At 44.1% G+C, this 21823-nt stretch overlaps 1 protein-coding gene across 3 annotated transcripts in view; it reads left to right on the top strand.

The window, feature by feature from the left end:
• Afg1l (AFG1 like ATPase) overlaps positions 1-21823 on the top strand; it is a 176582-nt gene that overhangs the window by 121866 nt on the left and 32893 nt on the right. For all 3 annotated transcript variants that reach the window (XM_057762430.1, XM_057762429.1, XM_057762431.1), the window contains 3 exons: positions 2189-2271; positions 20194-20264; positions 20521-20621. In XM_057762430.1, coding sequence (XP_057618413.1) covers positions 2189-2271; positions 20194-20264; positions 20521-20621 — 255 coding nt within the window. The remainder of the gene's footprint in view (positions 1-2188; positions 2272-20193; positions 20265-20520; positions 20622-21823) is intronic.

Below are 21823 nucleotides of genomic sequence, written 5' to 3'. Positions count from 1 at the left end.
GCTAGGCAAGCCCTGTATCTCAGAGCTGTATGGGCCTGCGTGCTGGGCAAGCCCTGTATCACAGAGTTATACCTTAGACTTCTTTGTAATAAAAACAGTAAAGTTATAAAGATATAACTTGTCTTTTTTTTTAAAAAAGTTTTATTTTTGTATATGAGTGCTCTATTTGCATGTATGACGGAAGAGGGCATCAGATCCCACTGTAGATGGTTGTGAGCCACCATGTGATTGTTGGGAAATGGACTCAGGACTTCTGTAAGAGCTACCAGTGCTCTTAACCACTGAGCCATCTCTCCATCCCCAAGACACAACTCTTCATCATCAGTTTTATGGAGGCATTTTCATTCTGAATACAAACTAAAAGGACATTCTGTAAATGTATCTTGACATATCCTAAAAGCCCTGCTGCTCAATGAATATGTATGTTCGTATATATGCACGTGTGTTCCCTCTATCCCACAAAACCCCAACTAACACAGGTGTTGCAAGGTGATAGGCTTGTGTAAAAAGATATTTGGACGGTGTGTATGTGCGTGCGTGTGTGTGTGACTTACATGTACATTTGCAGCCTGGAGGAAAGGTTAGTGATGCAGGATGATTTGGGTTGAAAGGAGGTATCTAAAGTAGGAGAAGGTGCTAAGATACCCTGAGTAGAAGAAATCTAAGGGACTGGGGTAGTGACAAACATTTAGAAATGAAGGGTGTGCCTGCAGAAAGTACCACTTTAGTGTGGTCATTTGGTTTTAAGTGTTACTATAGATGTCTGACCCAGCTCCCGGATTGAAGATCCATGAAGTGTTCTTTCTGGTAGTTTTCACCGTATTTCGGAGTAATGGGAATTGCCTACTGTTTTGTTTTGTTTTTGTTGTTGTTGTTTGTTTGTTTTTTGAGACAGAGGTTTCTCTGTATAATAGTTCTGACTGTCCTGGAACTTGCTTTGTAGATCAAAGTGGTCTCGCACTCATAGAGATCCTCTTGCCTCTGTGCCCCCACCCTGCGCCCCACCGTGTTGCCGCACCTCTGTATTGCTCTCCCCCATCCCCCCAGTGCTGGGATTAAAGGTGGACACCACCATGCCAGCTGGCTGAAAACTGTCTACTTTAAGAGTTCAGCATAAACTCAAATGTAGGTACTTGGGAAAATTTACTGACAGTACCGTTTTGGCAAAGTTTCAGGAAAACATAATACAAAATTTAATTTTAAATTAAATTATTATTTTATTAACTTTGTATATATTTAATATTGCAACTATAGTTTTATGACTCTTACATGAGTTAATTTTTTTTGGTCTAAGCTCATATAACTTCATTGAAATATCTCAGGAATTATATATTATACACACATATGCAAAAAACTTATAATTCCAAGTCATTTCATGTTTTTGTTTGTTTTGTTTGTTGGTTGTCAGAGCCATTTCTCCAAGCATTTTTCATTTTATTTTAAACAACAAAACATAACAAAATAAAGTATAAAATCAAACAAAAACCATCACTTCGAAGTTGGACAAGGCAAACCAACAGAAGGAGAAGAAGCTCCAAAGAAGGCACAAGAATCAGAGACCCACTCATTCGTACACTCAGGAGTTCCATAAGAACACTAAACTAGAAGCTGTAATCTGTAATATATATGCGGAGGAGCTGGTGCAGACCCCTGTAGGCCCTGTGCTGCTGTTTCGGTCTCTGTGAGTTCGTGTGGGCTTTGCTTAGTTGATTTAGAGGCCCCCTTCTCCTGGTGTTTCCTCCCCGGGCTCTTACCTTCTTTCTGTCCTTCTGCCTCCTCTTCTGCTGGGTTCCCTGAGCTCTGGGGGGAGGAATCTGATGGAGACATCCCATTTAGGACTGAGTGTTCCAAGGACTTTCCTTCCATAATGTTTGACTTTGGCTCTCTGCATTTGGTCCCATCTGCTGAAGGAGGATCATCTTCTCTGATGATGGCTGAATAAGGCCCTGATCTGGGAGTATAGTAGAATGTCATCAGGAGTCATTTTGTCATTCTTGCATTTGTTGTTGTTATTATTACTATTATTATTATTGGCCAGCAGTATTTGGTTTTACTGTAGGTCCCTGGGCCATCTCGTCTCTGGCTCTTGGTTACCTAAGCAGTGTTGGGTATGGGTTACAACTCATGGATTGGTTCTTGTCAAATCTATTCCTTGTTTTAAAAGATGTTTTCTGTGTCTGTATTGTAGGAATATTGCAATACGGTCCAGCTAGATTCTGGGATAGATTATCGGAAAAGGGAACTCACTCCTGCAGGAAAACTCTACTACCTGTAAGTGTTTTCTGTGTGTGTGTGTTTAATTTTCCAGACTTAAAATTTAATGACTTAGTGGGAGAAGACTAAGAAAATAAGTACTTTGTTAGAAGTGGAAAGACTAATTCTGAATTTCACAAGTTTTAAACAAATGTTATGATGTTAACTTCTTTATACAGCCTTGGCCATCCATATTCACATTGTTTCTAATGTGTGATTCGGTGAAACCCTAATTAGGTTTTGGGGAGATGACAGATGGTTAGGAAGTAATGAGTCCCCTCAAAAGAGGCTGTGAGATTAAGAGAGTGTCTTCATGTGCTAAAGGAATTAATTATTTGTGGCCATCTTCTGGCAAGCGTTCCCTCTCTGTCCCCCCAAATTGTTGCTGTATTTTGTCCGACAGTCTGTCTGTATTTACTGTTGTTGACTGACTCCCATGCAGAACCAATGCAAAAATGTCTCCCATATGTAAATGCAACAGAGTGTCTTTTAAGATTCTCCTGAGTAGGAGCAATCTATAGTAATAGATGTGTTCAGCACATGCAGCTAATGCCGAGAAAACGAGTAGCGTTTGTCTGGAAATGTCACTGTGAGAACCCCGCGCAGGAAGTTCTAGATGCGACTCTTGTTTGGTATCTGACGACAGTGTTGGCACATAGTGGGATCTCGGGACCATCATAGGCCTAATTGTAATTTAAGTAAAATGCATGTTTCTGGTAATTTAAATCCTGATGACAGCGTGCGTATGAGAGGTTGAGAAAACTTCTTGTCTTTGCCGCCTTGTAAGCAGAAGTACTTACTGTTTTTGAAGCAGAAATTAGGCAGAAAAATCACATAATTAAGACTGCATACTTTAGAACATACCAAAGGGACTGTTGGGGCTTACATCCAGATTCCTGCAAATGTTACAGCAGTGTCTTGTCCCCTTAAGTACTCAGTCTTTAAAGTACTTTACAATCTAAAACAATTCTCCCAACACCGTTGTCTGCTTTCATATGGATGTTTTCCTCCCAGTTTCTTTTATCTTTTATTTTTCTGACATTCATAACCTTTCCCTGACTTTTTACCTATTTCTAGTTGTTTCAGACATGTGGTATTGTCAATAAATAGTTATTTCCTTTTTTCAAAGGAGGAAGTTCTTTCTTTCTTTCTTTCTTTCTTTCTTTCTTTCTTTCTTTCTTTCTTTCTTTTTTTTTTTGGTTTGTCGAGACAGCGTTTCTCTGTAGCTTTGGTGCCTGTCCTGGAACTAGCTCTTGTAGACCAGGCTGGTCTCGAACTCCCAGAGATCCACCTGCCTCTGCCTCCTGAGTGCTGGGATTAAAGGTGTGCGCCACCACCACCCGGCTAAGGAGGCAGTTCTTATTTACTGTTTTTAGGCAAAGTACACTAATACGGAATAATTAAAATATTTTAGTGAGGAATTTCCTTTTTCTTTCTTCCTTTTTTTTTCTTTCTTTTTTTGGGGGCGGGGGGAGACAGGGCTTCTCTGAGTAACAGCTCTGGCTATCTGAGAATTCACTTTGTAGACCAGGCTTGAACTCTCAGAGATCCTCCTGCCTCTGATTAAAGGCATGCACCACCACCAGGCTTCTGAGGAATTTCTTAAGTGAAGAAAATGTGCTGGGGACTGGGTCAGTCAGTAAGTGCTCACTGTGCTAGCCGAGGAAGGACCTGGGTCTGAAAAGCTGGATTGAGGCAGCAAGCCTCACCTATTAGCCCAGCAGTAGGGAGGTGGAGACAAGGCTCTCTGTGCTCACTGGCCAGCCAGTGTGGTCGATCTAAAGTTCTGGGCTCAGCAAGAGACTATGCCTCAAAAACATGGAGAAGAGCAATGATTGAGGAAATCACCAGACACTGACTTCTGGTTTACACACACACACGGACACACGCACACATGTGCACACACACACATGGACACGGACACAGACACAGACACACACACACATGTGCACACACACCACACAAGCACACACATGCACACACACATATGTATGCATACAGGCACACACATGCAGGCACACGTCTGCATCATGAAGTCTCTGTATGATGCTGACACAGACTTGGTGGGGTTTCTTATGGTGAAAAAGTTGCTTTTGATGAGAACATAGACATTTTTCTCTCTCTGACTTTTCTCTTCCTGATAAAACCTGGTGATTTTATTTTATTTTTAAACTCATTTATGTTTATTTTCTTGTGTATGCGTGTATATGTGTTTATACATACACTTTCATGCATTCACACATGCACCCCATGGCACCCGTGTGAAGGTCAGAAGTAGTTTGTGTGAGTTGGCTCTCTTTTTCCTCTGTGTGGGTTCTGGGCATCAAAATCAGGTTGTCTGCTTTCAGATCAAGCACTTCACCCTCTGAGCCATTTTGTCTACCCACAAAGCAAGGCAATTCTAGCATAGTGAAAGTCAGTTCCATTCCTAAGACATGTGGTGGGAGAACACAGCCTCATGTTAACAGTCCCAGAGTCCAGGGAACTGGAATGTCCAAGGGAACCCTGAAATATGGCAGGATGGGAGGCTCAGGGTATATCCTTTTTCTCTTGAATGAGCCCTTGGGTCAAAGTAAGAGAAAAATCCTTCATGGCAAAGAGAAAAATACCCTTAGGTCTGTTTTAATTGGATTTCTTTTGTCTTTCTTTTCTGGTAGAAAAGACTGAACCTAGGACCCCACAGACGCTGGGCAAGCACTATACCACCAAACTATACCCCAAGCTCTGTTATTTTATTTTTTATTTATTATTGATTTTTAAGTATTTACTTTTATTATTTTAAATTATGTGTATGGGTTTTTGTTGAGAGTGGGTATCAGCGTGTGCATGCAGTACCCCATAGGCCGGAGGTAGCAGATTCCCCTGGGGCTGGGGTTGCAGGTAGTTGTAATCTGCCTGAAATGGGCGCTGGGCACCCAGTTCAGGTCCTCCGCGGAACAGTGCGTACTCTCAGCCTCCAAGTGAGCCCTCTGGCTCATTTTCTTTATGTTCTGAGCCTCTCACCCAGTTGCTGGGCTTGACCTTGGATTCCCTCTGAGACCAAGCATGTCTGGAACGCGTGAACTTCCTGAGATGATAGGCCGGTGCCCCCCCAGGTCTAGCTTCTCTCATATTTATAGAAAAACTTGCTACATCTCCCCTTGTAATTGACTTGTGGGCAATGCTATTTGTTTGCCCTGTTAAAACATGTTTCTCTTTATGACTCTCCAGCTAAAATCTGGAATCTGTTTTTGAATATGAGGTCCAGAGTAGTGTCTCATTGATTTTACTAGAGTCAGCTGCCTGTAAAACAGAAGCCTGCCTTCTCCCCAGGGATGCCAACCACTGCTGGATTTCCTTACCATCAGTCTCCCATCCGTGGTCCTTAGTTAAGTAGAAATATTCAGACAAGATGGATGCATTCAGGGTGGTGGGACTGAGACTAGAAATATTCAGTAGCTCGGCACTTCTCTTCTTCAAGTTTCCAAAGAAAATTAAAAAAAAATATCCCAAGCTAGAATACAAATAATACTAAGAATCACCAGAGATTTTATTCCAAATAACCATGGAGCAATGTCTGCCATTCAGAATATTGTCTGCTTCCTCAGAACTGATTCTTATAGACTTTTCCTGTTCACTAGTTTTATTGAGTCAGATATCTTGGGGTGTGAGGTGTGTGTATGTGTGTTTAGTGTGTGTGTCAGTGTCTGAAGGTGTGTTCCTCCCACAACACACATGTGGAGGTCAGAATCAGTCTTAGCTATCAGTGCTTGCCTTCTGCTCTGTTTGAGTTGGGTGCATGTTCGTCGCTGCGCTGCACACTCCAGGCAAGCTGCCCCTTGAGTGGACTCTCCTAGCTCTGCTGCAATGCTGTAGGAATGCTGGAATTTCAGACACACTTCCTCGCATGCTTTTACACTAGGTCAGGGTCCAAACTCGCATCTTCAGGCTAGTGCAGCAGGCACCTTATCCTTTGAACCGTCTCCCAGGCCTTTCTGAGAAAACTCCAGAGACTTGACTTTCCCGAATAGTTTTCAACCTCACTACGACAGACTTGGAGACGTCAGTGTTAGCAGGTTGTCAGGCACGGAGATCGGGTATCGGTGTTCCAGTGTCACCTGGGTGAAAGCATCTCATCGTTGTCTAGTTTGCATTCTGCAGTATTTTCTAACTGCAGTTTTACTCCTCAGACAGGCATCGGCAGTTTCCTCCTGGATGCGGTAACTCGGCATCAGAGGGACCCCTGTGTGAGGACTGCGACGGTCTGTGGAAACCCAGGCAGCTCCATTAAGCTTTGGATTTCCCATTTGCCTCTGGGTGACCACTCGGACCACTGACTCATTTAGAACTATATGGCGCTTGTCAAGCATGACATGTCTTATGCTTTCCCAAACATTTATCTGCCTTAGCTGAGCTCTTTGGGGCTGGTAGCAGATGGTATCATTTTTGTATATGCAGTGAGCACATCTTTCCAGCAAGAGGCACAGCTATGGAGGGGCCCCATGGGATGCTGCCCCTGCTAGTTGCTGCCATTCCTGCAGCAGGAGGATCCACTGGTTTCCTGAAGAGAAGGTTTCAGGTCACCTTGGTCTCGCATTTGCTACTTATTTTTCTTTAGCTTTTAGGAACTGAGTAGTGTGGGTCCCCCCGCCCCCGTTAAGTCTATGGAAGGATCCAGAATGGAGTGTTTCCTAGTCACACAACAGATCTTCCCCAAAGTCACAGTCTCTGTTCGCAGCACAGCAGCTATGGCCTCAAGAGAAGAGTTGTTTTCATTTTCTTGTCAACTGTGTGCATATGTCTATTAAATGTAATGTTTGTACATGTATAAGGTACACGGCATGTGTATATGTTAGTGTGCAAGTTGTTAGGCCAGAGATTGGTGTTAGTTTCTGCCCTATTTTTGAGTTAGAATTTCTGGAGTGTACAATCTCCACAAGTGTGGCTGGCCGGCAAGCTCCAGCAATCCCCCTGTCTCCACCTCCTCTCTCCGCAGTGCTTGGGTTACAGGCTCATAGCGGTGTCCCTGGCTCTTACATGGGTGAAGCATTTGAACTCAGGCCCACAGGCTTGACTCTTACCCGCCAAGCCAGCTCCCCGAGATTTCAGACTCAACAGGGACCAGTAGTAGAACTGGGGCATTTATGTGCTCTACCTCTGAGTTCACAGATTGTAGTATTGTATGGACGTTTATGTGTTCTACCTCTGAGTTCTCAGATATATTGTCTGTAGTATTATATGGATGTTTATGTGCTCTACCTCTGAGTTCACAGATTGTAGTATTGTATGGACGTTTATGTGTTCTACCTCTGAGTTCTCAGATAGATTGTCTGTAGTATTATATGGATGTTTATGTGCTCTACCTCTGAGTTCACAGATTGTAGTATTGTATGGACGTTTATGTGTTCTACGTCTGAGTTCTCAGATAGATTGTCTGTAGTATTGTATGGACGTTTATGTGTTCTACCTCTGAGTTCTCAGATAGATTGTCTGTAGTATTATATGGATGTTTATGTGCTCTACCTCTGAGTTCACAGATTGTAGTATTGTATGGACGTTTATGTGTTCTACGTCTGAGTTCTCAGATAGATTGTCTGTAGTATTGTATGGACGTTTATGTGTTCTACCTCTGAGTTCTCAGATAGATTGTCTGTAGTATTGTATGGACGTTTATGTGTTCTACCTCTGAGTTCTCAGATTGTCTGTAGTATTGTATGGATGTTTATGTGCTCTACCTCTGAGTTCTCAGATTGTCTGTAGTATTGTATGGACGTTTATGTGCTCTACCTCTGAGTTCTCAGATTGTCTGTAGTATTGTGTGGACGTTTATGTGCTCTACCTCTGAGTTCACGGATAGATTGTCTGTAGTATTGTGTGGATCCTGGTGAAAGAAACAACTGAGCTGTGCCAGAAACACGGAATGTAGTCGTCTGGGACAGAGAGCCTGTGTGGTAGGATATACCATTGCATCCTTGTGCCTGGATCTCCTGGGATGGAAGGGCGTTCTCCTGAGGCCCAGATGATCCCAATTAAGGCCATGAGTCCTGTGGCGTGAGAGGAGCACCTAGTTTCTGTGGATATAAACATGGCTGCCCCCATCTCATCGCCCAAGGTTGCTCTTGTCCAGTACAGCATCGGGAGGGTCAAGGCAGTCTTGGTGCATCCACTCAGTGTGCAGGAGAGAAAAGGACCTGAAGAGGGCCCACTCTCTCAACAGACCACAGGCTTTTATTTCAGCTGGCTCCCATGCACTAGAATCATCACCAGCTCATATGAAGCACACTGTTAGTCTAGTGTCTCAAGGACATCTTAACCGTGCGTGTGTGTGTGTGTGTGTGTGTGCACGCACGCACGTGAACGCACGTGCACACACACACACTACCCCCTACATGCACACACATGTGCGCACACACACAACCCTCCATGCACACACGCACACACACACCCCATGCACACACGCACACACCCCATGCACACACACACACCATGCACACATGCACACAGTCCTTTGAACAGATTTCAGAAATATGTTTCTTCTTAAATGCTTCTCCAGTGGAAGCTTCCTCTCACAGCGCCTTTCAGTTCTGTGCTCCAGAAACATCTCTTTCAAGAAGAGAATCATTTTGGTGACTATCTTTGAATACTATTTTTAAAAAACAACAATTAGTTGGCAAAAAAACCTCCAAAAAACAAAAAACAACAACAAAAACCTCCACATGTTCTAAGGCTCGAGCTCTGTTTAAGGGAAAGAGATGTGAAAACTAAGGATGACGCTCATGCGCACACCCAGTTCCCCACAGTTAAAAGCAGCCTGCCTCCTGCCTGTGACGTGCTTTATAAATTCTCCCTCGGCCTTCAGCTGTGGGGACCACATCAGTAAGTTAAGAATGTTCCTTAGCTTCATCGATCGCCACACCTTCCCACATCAAAATCTTGGCATAATTCTTTTGACTTAAATTTTTTAATTTAATTAATTAATTTTATGTGCTTGGGTATTTTGCCTGCATGTAAGTCTGTGTTTCGTGCACATCTGGTGTTCTCAGAGGCCAGGAGATGGCATCAGATCCCCTGGGACAGGAGTTGCAGACTGTTGTGAGCTCCCTGTGAGTGCTGGAAACTGACTCCAGGGCCTCTTGAAAAACAGCCAGCACCCTTAGCCATTAAGCCATCTCTCCAGCCCCTTAATTTTGATTGTGAATTATGTGTATGTGTGTATGTTTGTGGGTGTGTGCCTATGAGTTTGGTACCTGCAGAGGCCAGAGCATTGTGGTTAGAGTTACAGGCAGTTGTAAGCTGCCCCACATGGGTGTTGGCAATCCAGCTCGGTCCTCTGCAAGAGCAGTATGTGCTTTTAACAGCTAACCCATCTCCTCGGATCCACTCCGGCAGAATTGTAGTTTCTGCCTGCAAGGTTGCCACTTTCTGACATCTTGGGACCTTTTCACCAGATCCCATAATCACAGCCGTGGTGTTCGTGTCCCAGGCATTGGTGGTTGTGGTTTGGATCTCACCTTTTCTTGCCAGTTAGACAAGTTTCTATTGTGCATTTGTTTTGGCCTTTAGTCTCTTTCGATAGTGTTTTGTGGTTCCTAATATACAATACGCTTTACAGTTCTGTTAAATTCATTTGTTAGTAGTTTATTCTTTTTATGTCTACAAATAAATCCCCCCAATTTCATTTTCAGTGTCTTTATTACTACTATTACATGCAACAGATTTTTGCATGTTGACCTTGCTGAACTGGTTTAATAATTTCTTAGAGAGTTCATAGAGTTTTCTAAATACAAGATGACAGTATCTACAAAACCAGTTTGCTTCGTCCTCTGCAGGTGGGACATTTTTGATGTCTTTTTTTCTCATCTAATTCCCTTCACAGAGCTGAGCTCTAGTACAGTATAGGACACGAGAGACGCTGAGCCTTATCTTGTTTCTGGTCTTAAAGGAAATGACTTTTACCGTTACTCACACCGCTGTCCCCGGGTTTTTCACAGATGTCTGCTGTCAGTTCACAGTGTTCTGTTCCTTGGTTTGCTGAGCGTTTCTGTGATTTTGTGAAGTGTATCTTCTGTTTTGCTAAGAAAATTGTGTGATTTGGGTCCATTGCTATAGCAACACACTTTATGCTACTAATTGATTTCTAGATTTTAGATCAGCCTTGCATTTCTGGAGCAGATATTGTCAGACTTGTCAGTTTTCCATACCTGAGCAGAACGTCTGAGTCAAAGCACTTAGCAGAAGGAGATTTCTATCTCAGCCCACGGCTTCCCAGGTTTCCATCCGTGTGTAGATGGCACCGCTGCCTTGGGTCCTGTGTGCCGTGGGGCCACGGCAGCAGGCAAGCAGAGAAGCGAGCGCAGGGGGACAATGGAAGGGTATCGGTGTCTTGATGTCTTATCTGAGAGCACCCTCTTACCCAACTGCCTTCTACTAAGCCCCACCCTCTAAGGTTCCTCCACCCCCCAGTCGTGCCACGAGCTGGGAACCACGCCTTTAACAGCAGCGAAAGAGAGGGTGCTCTGGGGGCCACTTCAGCTCCAGACAGGAACGATCATAGCATAGAATCCTCTTTATGCGGCGTTCACAGGCTTGCTGGTACTTTACCGGGGACGTTTATGTTTGTAGTTGCTTTCTTCTCTGGATATGTTCCAGTCTGGTTTTTGGCAGGATAATGCTGGCCTCACAGCGACTTGGAAGAACCCCATCTCTCCATCGTTCCCTTCTTGGGTCAGTTGCTTGGTCTGTATCTTTTTAGGAGTTTGTCCGTTTCATCTATTCTAGCTGATTTGTTAGTTTGCAGCTGTTCCTGGGCAGGCTGAATATCCTTATCCAAAATGCATGGAAACGGAAGTATTTCAGATACTGGGGTTGTTTTTTGTTTTATTTTGAGGATGTTTGTGTAAAGTTTATGTTGAACACCTCTAAGCTGAAGTCTAGACTTTCAGTTTAGAATTGATGTTATTATCTTATCGTCCGCTTAATCTGGACAAGGTTGATATAGCACCCCGCCTTTCACTGCTGTCTCGTAAATACACACGTCCACAATGGAAACATAGCCGTATGTTAGCTACACATTTCAACTTCCTGCTTCATATCCTGTAGGACGTAATCACCCAAATTGTTTTTCACTTTTTTTGGCTGTTAAAATCATAGAAGTGTTCTATTTGACATAATTCGGATGGACACTTAAGTAATTAATTGTGCATTAACTCAAGGGCTACTGAATGAGAAATTAATACCAAGTGTGTGAAACTATTTGAAATGCCCCCTAACAAGGGGTACAGTGTGGCAATTCCTCCCCAGCAGCTATACCCATCTGTCCTGCACATCTCCTTTCTTTCTCTGTTGAACCTCATGTGGCGATGGCACCTCACACCACAGGACATTTCGGCTTGTCATCACAGAATAAATCTGGCCCGCCATTCCCTGCTTAACCACACTGGCGAAAGTATCCAGCTGCCAGTTATGCTGTGTAGGCGTACAACATGTGAGCAGATCACGTGCATACAATTTTTCAGTGTTCTTAACATTATCTTCTCCCACCCTGCTTTTATGACAAGGTCTCACTTGGCTTGGACCTCGCTTACAGAGGCCCAGGCTGCCTTTGAATTTGCACAATCCTCCTGCTTCAGTCTCTTGTATTCTGGGATCATAGGCGTGAGCTACCGTGCCCAGCTCAGGTTTCTTAGCATTTTCATCAGCTTGTTATTTCATCTTCAAACAGATCACAGGCTGAACTGAAAGTCAGCCTCTAGGACAAGAAAAACTGACCTGGCAGAAGTCCCGGGTCCTTAGTTACTTGCTGGGGACTTTTTAAAAGGCTCTTAAAACTCTCTTGCCACTTTCCCTCATTATTCGACTTCTCTTTTATCTTTATTGTTTTTTAAAACCTTTTCTTCAGGTTGCCTTTCTGAAATTATGCAAAAAGAAATTTTTAAAACATTTATCAAGCTGCAGTTCTGCATGGTAGGCTGCTGACTTCTTTCAGGTAAACACAACATAGAAAGTCAGTAGACATTTTCTGTGGAGACGAGAAGGGTGAAGCCCTGCAATTTGAGGAGCTCCCACTTTCGGCATTATATACAGGTCAAGATTAATGGAGCCAGGGAAATTATCCACCAGGTGCCTGAGAAGGGTGGGAATGTGGGGCCTGAAATGGATCTTTGAGCAGTCAATTAAGCCTTTGCGTGACCGAGAAGATAAACAGTAGGATAAAAATCCACTTGAACAAGCGATTCCGTTATGTAAAACACACCTACAGGATTTGAAATACAACCAAGTCTGTTTTATATTAAGGCAAGTATAAACCAACTTAATTTTAGACCTGCCTCCAGCCCCAGATTCGGTTTGGTGTGAGGACAAAGAGCCATACAGCATGGATGCACAAGGAATCGGGAGAGTGCGGAGACTCTGCCAGGAAAGCTTGGCAAAGAACCCCAGAGGGAAGGAGAACTTTCTCTGTCAAATCAACTTTGGCTCTCTGGCATAGAGAGCGCAGAGTGACAGGCACTAAGGAAAGCCAGCCCTATTCTACTTGTTGATACCTTAACAAGCTGTTGATTTTTGAAAGGGGACAAAGGCGCAAAGTGTGGTTAGCATTCTGTCCCCTTGAGTCAATCCTAATGAAGTGGGAGGTTCTTGAAAAAATTAATTTCCATTTAAATTCATGCGTGACCTTCTTCCAAAAACCTCCAAGTGTTTGGGAATTTTGGTTGAGAATTTCAAATGATCCAGTAATAATAAGCTCATTTTTGACATGTTCTGTTTCCTTGAGGCTAAGTTTTATGTTGAATGCCCTGATTTCAGCTGTAAGGTTTTTTTTTTTCCCCAAAATTGGAATGACTGATTAATTTCTTTTCTGTTTACTGATTTAATGTGGAAAAGATAAACCACAATTCTCATCCTTCCAAAGCAATCAGGCTTTTAATCCAGGTACTGTACTCAGGATTCTTGCCGGAGTTGGGGGCCAGATTTCCTGGCACCTGAACAGTGGTTGATCCCAGGGCTTTTCTGACTTAAAGACGCAGTGGTCCTGCTCAACAGAAAACAGTAAGTGCTCCTCAGCACCGCTCCTGAGAGGAACAAAGGTGACGGAGCCACGAGATGGCCGGGTTTCAGGGCGTCGCAGAACAGAAGAAAAGAGGCTGTGCTGGGCTCTGGCTGTCTTGGCGTTCAGGGGAGAGGGGCAGCTTTGGAAAAGTGGCTTTGCCTCACATCAGAAGTGACCCTAATGCTCTTTATGTGTCAACTTTTGATTAGGTGTGGACAGATTTTCTTTTCCTGCATCCTGTCTACACAAAGGCCTAGTGTGTTGTACCATGTGCAATTGCTGGACCCAGAGTCCAGCTGTCTCAAGGGAGTACGTTTTTCCTTGCAGAGCTGGGGATCAAACCAGGGACTTGTGCACACTTGGCAGCCACTAGCACTGAGCTATACCCTGCGTGAGTGTTTGGTTCCTGCTCCTTTCTGCTTTCTCCCAGAGAGGAAGAGAACATTCTTCAAACATTGCCCAATTCCCTTGTCTTCTGGTCATTGCAATGGAAAGAGCCGCAAACTTCTAATAAGACCATAGACAGTGTGGACTTTTTGTTTACTTGTTTGTTTTTGTTTTTGTTTTTTGTTTGTTTGTTTCTGTTTTTCAAGACAGGGTTTCTCTGTAGCTTTGGAGCCTGTTCTGAAACTAGCTTTTGTAGATCAGGCTGGCCTCGAACTCACAGAGATCCGCCTGCCCCTGCCTCCTGAGTGCTGGGATTAAAGGCATGTGCCACCACCGCCCAGCTGACAGTGTGGGCTTTTTTTTTTTTTTTGTGCATGACCAGCTTCCAGTTGGAGTATACATTGTGGTAGTCTCAAGTATGCTGAACATTGTATTACTATTCTATTGCTGTGGTAAAACACCATAGCCAAGATAACTTAGAGAAGAAATCTATTTGGGCTTCCAGTTCCAGAGGGTTAGGATTCAAGATGCTGGAGCAAAGACATGGTGGCTAGAAGAGCAGCTAAGAGCTCATGTCTTGAACCCCAAGTAGGAAACAGAGAGAGTGGATTCAAAATGATGTGTCTCACAAGGCCCTCTTCCTGTGACATATTCCCCATCATCTTTCCGAGTGGTTGCCATAACAACACTTCCTCCCCAGCATCTTTCCAAGTAGTTACAGTAACAATGCTTCCTCCCCATCATCTTTCTTTAGGGAGCATAACCAGCTCTCTCAAGAAGGGCAGGGAAAGGCCCTTATCACAATCGCTGGCCACAGAGGTCAGTGACTCCTGATCCCTTCCCCCTCTTTGTGAAGACATTGTGGTGTTGGGGAAGATGAGGGATGGCAGAGAGAGGGGAAAGGGTGCTATTATAATCGTGAGGGCAAGAGTTGGACCCAGTTATCAGAGGCTTATCTTAAGGTTTCTATGCCTGTGAAGAGACACCATGACCACAACAACTCTTATAAAGGAAACCAGTGGCTGGCTTACAGTTCAGAGGTTTCACCCATTGTTACCATGGTCCAACATGGTGGCGTGCAGGCAGACACGGTGCTGGAAAAGGAGCTGAAAGAAAGTCTTAAAACATCTTGAGGGCTGGAGAGATGGCTCAGTGGTTAAGAGCATTGCCTGCTCTTCCAAAGGTCCTGAGTTCAATTCCCAGCAACCACATGGTGGCTCACAACCATCTGTAAATAGGTCTGGCGCCCTCTTCTGGCCTTTAGGCATACAGACAGAAAATTGTATACATAATAAATAAATAAATATTTAAAAAAAATAAAAAACATCTTGACCCACAGGCCACAGGATGTGGTCTGAACTAGATGTAGTTTGATCATGAGACCTCAAAGTCTGCCCCCACAGTGACCAACAGGGCCACGCCTACTCCAATAAGGCCGTACCTCCTAATATTGCCACTCCCTGTGGATTTATAGGGGCCAGGTACATTCAGATTCCCACAAGGTTCGTTGGCATCTTTAGAAATTGCAGGAAGTTGGCAATTCTGTCAACTTTGTGAGATACTTAAACAAAAAACCACCAACAAAGAACCCCCAAAACTGCCTGCACCCCCCTCCACCACCACCCCCGCCCCCCTGCACTTAATCCCATTCCTTATGGCCCGATCTCTGCTTTAGCCCCTTTCGCTTTTGTGTCACGGCGACCCTTCTTCCAGCAGTTAGCTGTTTTTATCTCATGGGTGCCTTTCTATGAGTGGAAAGCCGTGTGGCTGTGGATTGAATCTAAAAAGTCCCCACAGGCTCATGTGTTTGGTCGCAGCTGTTGGCTCTTGGAGGTTGTAGAAGTTTTAGAAAGCAGAGCTTCGCCTGAGAAGTGGGTGGCTGTGGGCAGGGGAAGGATAATAGTCTTACCAAGTTCAGCCTTAAACTCGCCCTCTGTTTATTGTCCACAGAGATCACAGAAAGTCAGCCCCAGGCTCCCAACACAAACATTTAGGGAGAGATTCCATCCCGACAACTCAGACTTCAGGAACGGATTCATTAACCAAGCCACCTCTTAATGTTACCATCAGCACAGGGTCACCACGTTACTCCAGCTGTGACCAAATACCTGAGAGAAACAATTTAAAGGAGGAATGACATATTTTGTCCCATGGTTTTGGAGGCTTCTGTTCTCTGTTCTTGAGTGTGTTGTTTCAAGGCGTATGGGAAAGCAGAGCACCAGGGTGGTGGGAACCTGGACGTGTGACTGCCTTCCCTCCTGATCCGTTCTCCAGCCGAACCCACAGCCTAACATGGCTCTTGCTCCCTGTCGCCACATTTTGAGTCCACTAACATCAGTTCATTCGTGAGGTCACAGCTGCACTTCTCACGTGCCCATCAGCTGTCCGCACCCCTCCAGCAGTGAGCCAGTGCGGGCCATTTCCTGTGCAGATCCCAGTGCCATCCTCCTGCCTCGGCTCCCAAGGGCTGGGATCCTGGGATCGCAGACATGCAACACCACACTTGGAATGATGGGCTTACCAACTGCGACATCTTTTTATGCAGTTTCTTAAGAATCCTTTAACAGTCCCAGCACTCGAGAGGCAGAGGCAGACAGATCTCTGTGAGTTCGAGACCAGCCTGGTCTACAGGAGCTAGTTCCAGGACAGGCTCCAAAGCTACAGAGAAACCTTGTCTCGAAAAAAACAAACAAACAAAAAAAAACCAAAGAGAGAGAGAGCGAGTGAGAGAGAGAGAATCCATTGGAGTTTTATGTGGTGATACATTTGTGTATGGCATGACATAAATATTGCCATTGCCGCATCGCAGTCTGCCCTGCCTTTTTTATATTTTCTGTCATACAGTTTATGTCTTTGTATATCAGATTAATAATTAATCTAATATTAGATTAGGTAAGTGACATAGCTCTGAATCTCCTTCCTCCTTTCTGTGGCCATGTGGCGATGACGTCACCTCCAGGGCAAGGTCAGAGTAGTGTGAGGAGCTCACTGCTGCATGCTGGTCCAACAGACTTTGTCCCCTTGCACACGCTGCAAGGTTTAGATTCGCCTGAGGTTTTTGATACAAGTGCAAGACATCCTCAAAGCTGCTTACATTTGACGTGGAAGTGCACAATGGATAACTGGCCTTTTAGACTAATATAATTGGGTAATTAAAGTGTTTTTTTCTCCTTATTTCACTAATGCTCGTCTTCAAAAAAAGTTAATGCAGCCTGGCAAGATGGCTCTGTAGGCAAAGCACTGGATGTGCAAGCCTAGTGGGCTGCGTGTGACTCCAGATCGGAAGGGGGGAGGAGGCCACAGAGTTGTTCTCTGGCCTGCATGTGTGCTCCGTGACCTGCATGTGTGCTCTGTGGCCTGCGTGTGTGCCCATGGCCTGCATGTGTACCTCATGGCCTTTGTGTGTGCTCCGTGACCTGCATCTGTGCTCTGTGGCCTGCACATGTGCCCCATGGCCTGTACGTGTGCCTCATGGCCTGCATGTGTGTTCTGTGGCCTATATGTATGATCCATGGCCTGCATGTGTGCTCCATGACCTGCATGTGCTGCACATGCACATCCTAAATACATGCACAATACTATATGTAAAAATTTGAAACTATTTATGGAACCTCAATAGCTGCATCTCTTTAAAAGGAAAGCCAGGGTCTGAGCAGAATGTGGGAAGAAAAAGGTTTTTCTGGCAGTTATTTGTTAAGGAGTCTGAGAATTCCTGCTTATGGTTAAGAATCCTTTTCGGCTATCGTACTTTCTTCTTTATCAGTCCGGTTACGTCAAAAACGCTAGAGTATGCAGCAGCCACCTGCTCTGCCTGCGCCAGTAAAAGTTACTCCTGCAGCCAAGTGCATGCTAGTAAATGGGTAGCAGTCATGTGTCACACAGACTATGCACTTAGATGGGTAGCAGTCACGTGTCATGTGGACTGTGTTTATAAAATGTTTTTAAATTTGGACCACCTAACACTGATACATTTTGTATTTTAGAACTTCAGAGTATCTGTTTATGGTAGTGTAATAAGATTTTTATAAAACAATATTGAAATCAAAATTTTGTGCTAGGTGTGGTGGTATAGTTCTATAATTTTAATCACTCAGGAAATGGAAGCAGGAGGATTGCAAGCTATAGGCCAGCCTAAGCTACATGGCAGGATGCTGTCTCAGAAAATCAAAATAAAATGCAAATGAAATACTAACCTTGTTATGAAGGAGCGGTTGGTGTGCATGTGTGTGTGCGTGTGTGTGCATGTGCGTGCGCACGTGTGTATTGTGTGATGCTGGGTCTTGCCATGCTAGGCAGGTGCTGTCCTGATGAACTATGCCCCTGCTCTGCGTGCTCCATTCTACCCGCCTTGACAAGTAGCCATTAGGACCCGTGAGATGGCTCAGTGGGTAAAGGTATTTGCCGAAAAAGTCTGAGGGTCAGAGTTCAATTCCCAGAACCCATCCATGACAAACCGACCCCCAAAACTGTCCGTTGATCTCACATGCACCCTGTGGTATATTTGTGCTCCCCAACATACATGGGTAATGATAAGTAAAATAAAATCGTTTTAAGTAGATTGTTAACCAGACACTCTGGAGGCTGAGGCAGGAGGAGCACAAGTTCAAGGTCAGCCTGGGCTATGTAGTGTTATTATTATTATTTTTTTTTTAAATCAGGGCTGGAGAGATGGTTCAGCTGGTAAGGTACTTGCCGTGCAAACATGAGGTGCTGAGTTTGGATTCCCAGCACCCACAAAAAAGCCAGGCACAGAGTCACACTATACAATCCAGTGCTGGAGGTGGTGGTGGGGCAAACTCCAGGCAGCCTGGGAGCTCATGGTCAGTCAGCTTGCCAGGACGGGAATGACTGTCATCCTGGTGTCAGCCTCCGACTTCCACAGGCACAAGCACTGCACATCTGCACACACATCTGCACACACGAGCATACACACACACACACACACACACACTACTTCTCAAAAAACAAACAAACCCTGTGTGTGTACACACGCCACTGCATGGTAGAAATTGTTCTAAATGAATTCCACGATTGACCTCTAAACATCCAGGTGGTCGATGTGACATTGACATTTACACTGACTTTTTGGCTTCTTAGTAATTTTAGATTTGCTTTGTGGGGCTGATAAAAGTGTTTGCCGCCCAACCTGACGCCCCATATTGAACCGGATGCCCCACATGGTAGGAGAGAAGCAACTCCCATGAGTTTCTCTGGCCTCCACATGCATGCAAGTCTAATAAAAAAAAATTAAATTTGGGTGATTGTCTCTTTGAATCATTCTTTATCTAGCGTCATCTAGTTATTTTAATGTGGCTTAATTTAAAGGTCTCATAGGATGTTATGGGAGTCAAATAGCATATGGAGTCCGCCATGGCAAATGCCACTTTTCAGACCCACGGAGGTGGGTGGTGCTGGCCCCTCACGATGCCCACGGTGCTGCGTTTCTAAGTGTGGCCTCTGCTACAGCGGAGGGATTCGTGGTTATATGTTAAATGCCAGCAACCTGCTAAGAAAGATTCTGTTTAGTTTCAACTTCATCTTAATGACTAATTTTCAACGAGACACTATTAAAGCGGGTGTCAGTTGCTTCCACAATTAGTTAAAATTGATTTGTGTCAAAATGAAGCATATTGCCAGGTCATCTTGTGGACGTTTGTTTGTGGGGGAAAAGGAAACTTAGATTTTCACTTCAAGGTTTTTTTTTTTTTTTTTTTTTGGACCGGCCTCTCTTCTTCCAGGTTTTTTTTTTTCGTCTATTGACTGTTAATTTATCAACTCTTCTTTGAAAAAAAAAAAGTGAGAAGAAAAGAGGCCACAGCACTGTCACTTTTCTGTGTGTGCACTTCTTAAGCATATGGTGATTTCTAATTAGAATACAAAAGGCTGGGAGAGATGCTCCCTAACTGCGCTCTAGAAGGCGTCCAAGGAGGGGGCTTGGGGAAACTGCTCTGCGATTGTCCTCCTCCTGACAGGAGTCTGTCCCGTGTGTCTTCAGACATGTAGAATCTGAGAAAGTTTCTCATGTGCAGATCAAGTTGGTCTTTGGGGGCTAGCAATTTCATTCTGAGTGCTCGATCCTCTCCGCCAGTCGCTTGGCTTGGTTTTTCTAAAAACACCCTCAATATTTAATTTCACGTGTACCCTCTCAGGGGAGATTTCAAAGGGTACTTGCTGGATGCTTGACTGCCTTGCCTATTTGCTCTTGTTTGCCATGCAAGCGAGAGTCAGGCGCTTTCTTCTCATTGTGTACACATAGTATTAATGGATTTACTCTGCCTGTAGCGTCTCATTACTGGAAGCATCTAGAAGCTCAGAAGTCTTTCAATGTATGCAAATAAGGCAGGATCGTCTACCTGAGAGTTAATATTCTCTGCTTTTAAGTGTATTCTGAATCTAATGTTTGTATTTAGAGACTATCACCCTGTTCTCTTTTTTTTATGGGCAAAAAGCTAAGCAGGCTCAGGCAGCTGTTTGATGTTGGCTTCAAGTGTTATTAATTTCATATTCTATTATTCTTTTCACTGTAGCACAAGTGAAGCTGATGTGGAGGCTGTCATGGATAAGTTGTTTGATGAGCTGGCCCAGAAACAAAATGATTGTACGTAAGTTAATTTCTCTTGAAAGAGAATACATTTAGAACACAATGCCCAATCTCCACTGACCAATTAATAAGTTCCATTGCTGTATATGGGTTGATGCCACGCTCAAGTGGCAGTCATTGTATCAGCATTTTGTCTAATTTATGTGTTGAATCATGTGCTATTATTCATCAAGCTATGCATTTCCTATCTGTAAGAGATGAATTTTATAGTAATTATCCAGACAAGATTGAGTCTTTGTTCATGTTCCCATAGTAACTAGACCAAGGATTCTGAAAGTGCAAGGCAGAGCGCTGCGGCTGAATAAAGCCTGTGGAACCGTTGCCGACTGCACGTTTGAAGAGCTCTGTGAGAGAGTAAGTACCCAGGCCTGGCCAGGCTGGTTGGCCTTTCACATGTTAAAATACTTCACGTTCTCCCTTCGGCCCGCTTCAGGTTTTAAAATGCTATTCACAGAGTCAGAACTGAGGTAAAAGTCTCAACAAGGGAAATTTTCATCTATCTGTCAGGCAGTTTTACTAGGTCCTGGCACACACTCTGATCTTTGAAGGACTTTCAAGAAAAAGATTGGAAATGCGGGGTCAACTGCCAACTGCCGCTGGGAGCAGCAGCAGAGTCAGGGTGATGTGGGGGAAGTCAGAAAAATTGAGTTAAGGGCCGGCGAGATGACACAGCGGGCAAGGACACTTGCAGCCAAGCCTGACCACCTGAGTTCAAGTCCCCAGTCCCGTATGGCGGAAGACGAGAACAACTCCTCTGAGTTGCTGCCTTCTGACCTGTGCATGGAATAAATGGATAAACGGAATAAAAGTTTTTTTACAAAAAGAAAAAGAATGAGGTGATATTAGTGTGTGTGGAAAGGAAGATAAGTAGTATTACTGTAATTTAAAGAAGTGTGGCCTCAAGAATTGCCATTCCAGCCTGGTGATGGTGGTGCGCTCCTTTAATCCCAGCACTCCAGAGGCAGAGGCTGGCGGATCCAGCCTGGTCTACAAGAGCTAGTTCCAGGACAGGCACCAAAGCTACAGAGAAACCTTGTCTCAAAAAACAAACAACAAAGAAAGAAAGGGAGGGAGGGAGGGAGGGAGGGAGGGAGGGAGGGAGGGAGGGAGGGAGGAAAAAGAAAGAAAGAAAGAAAGAAAGAAAGAAAGAAAGAAAGAAAGAAAGAAAGAAAGAAAGGAAAAGAATTGCCATTTCTCAAATTCTTTGTGTAGCTGCTGTGCCGTATTTGAGTTGTGTAGGCTAGGTAAAGGAAAGTCAATTTATAAAACTATGGCATTGGTATTATATCATAAATAATTTATCTCACAGATGAAATATATGCACATGCACACTCCCATATATTAGGAACTCTTTGCAGATCCATTATAGATATGAATTCTGTCTTTTCAAAGTTTTGGCTTCTGAATGCTCATTAGAATATTTGATGTCCTTATCCTGTGTAAGTCGTGAGAAACTCAAGTCACTTTACACGTGTTCCTCAGGTGAGCATCATCCCTTGGTCTCTGATGTCTTCCTTTTAGCTAACTACAAAAGAGCTGTTCGGAGGCAAAGGGAA

This window comes from Chionomys nivalis, chromosome 2, assembly GCF_950005125.1.
Source record: "Chionomys nivalis chromosome 2, mChiNiv1.1, whole genome shotgun sequence".
In the NCBI taxonomy this organism is placed as follows: Eukaryota; Metazoa; Chordata; class Mammalia; order Rodentia; family Cricetidae; genus Chionomys; species Chionomys nivalis.
Note: the sequence above shows the minus strand (reverse complement) of the source record. Positions and strands in the feature narration are given on the sequence as shown.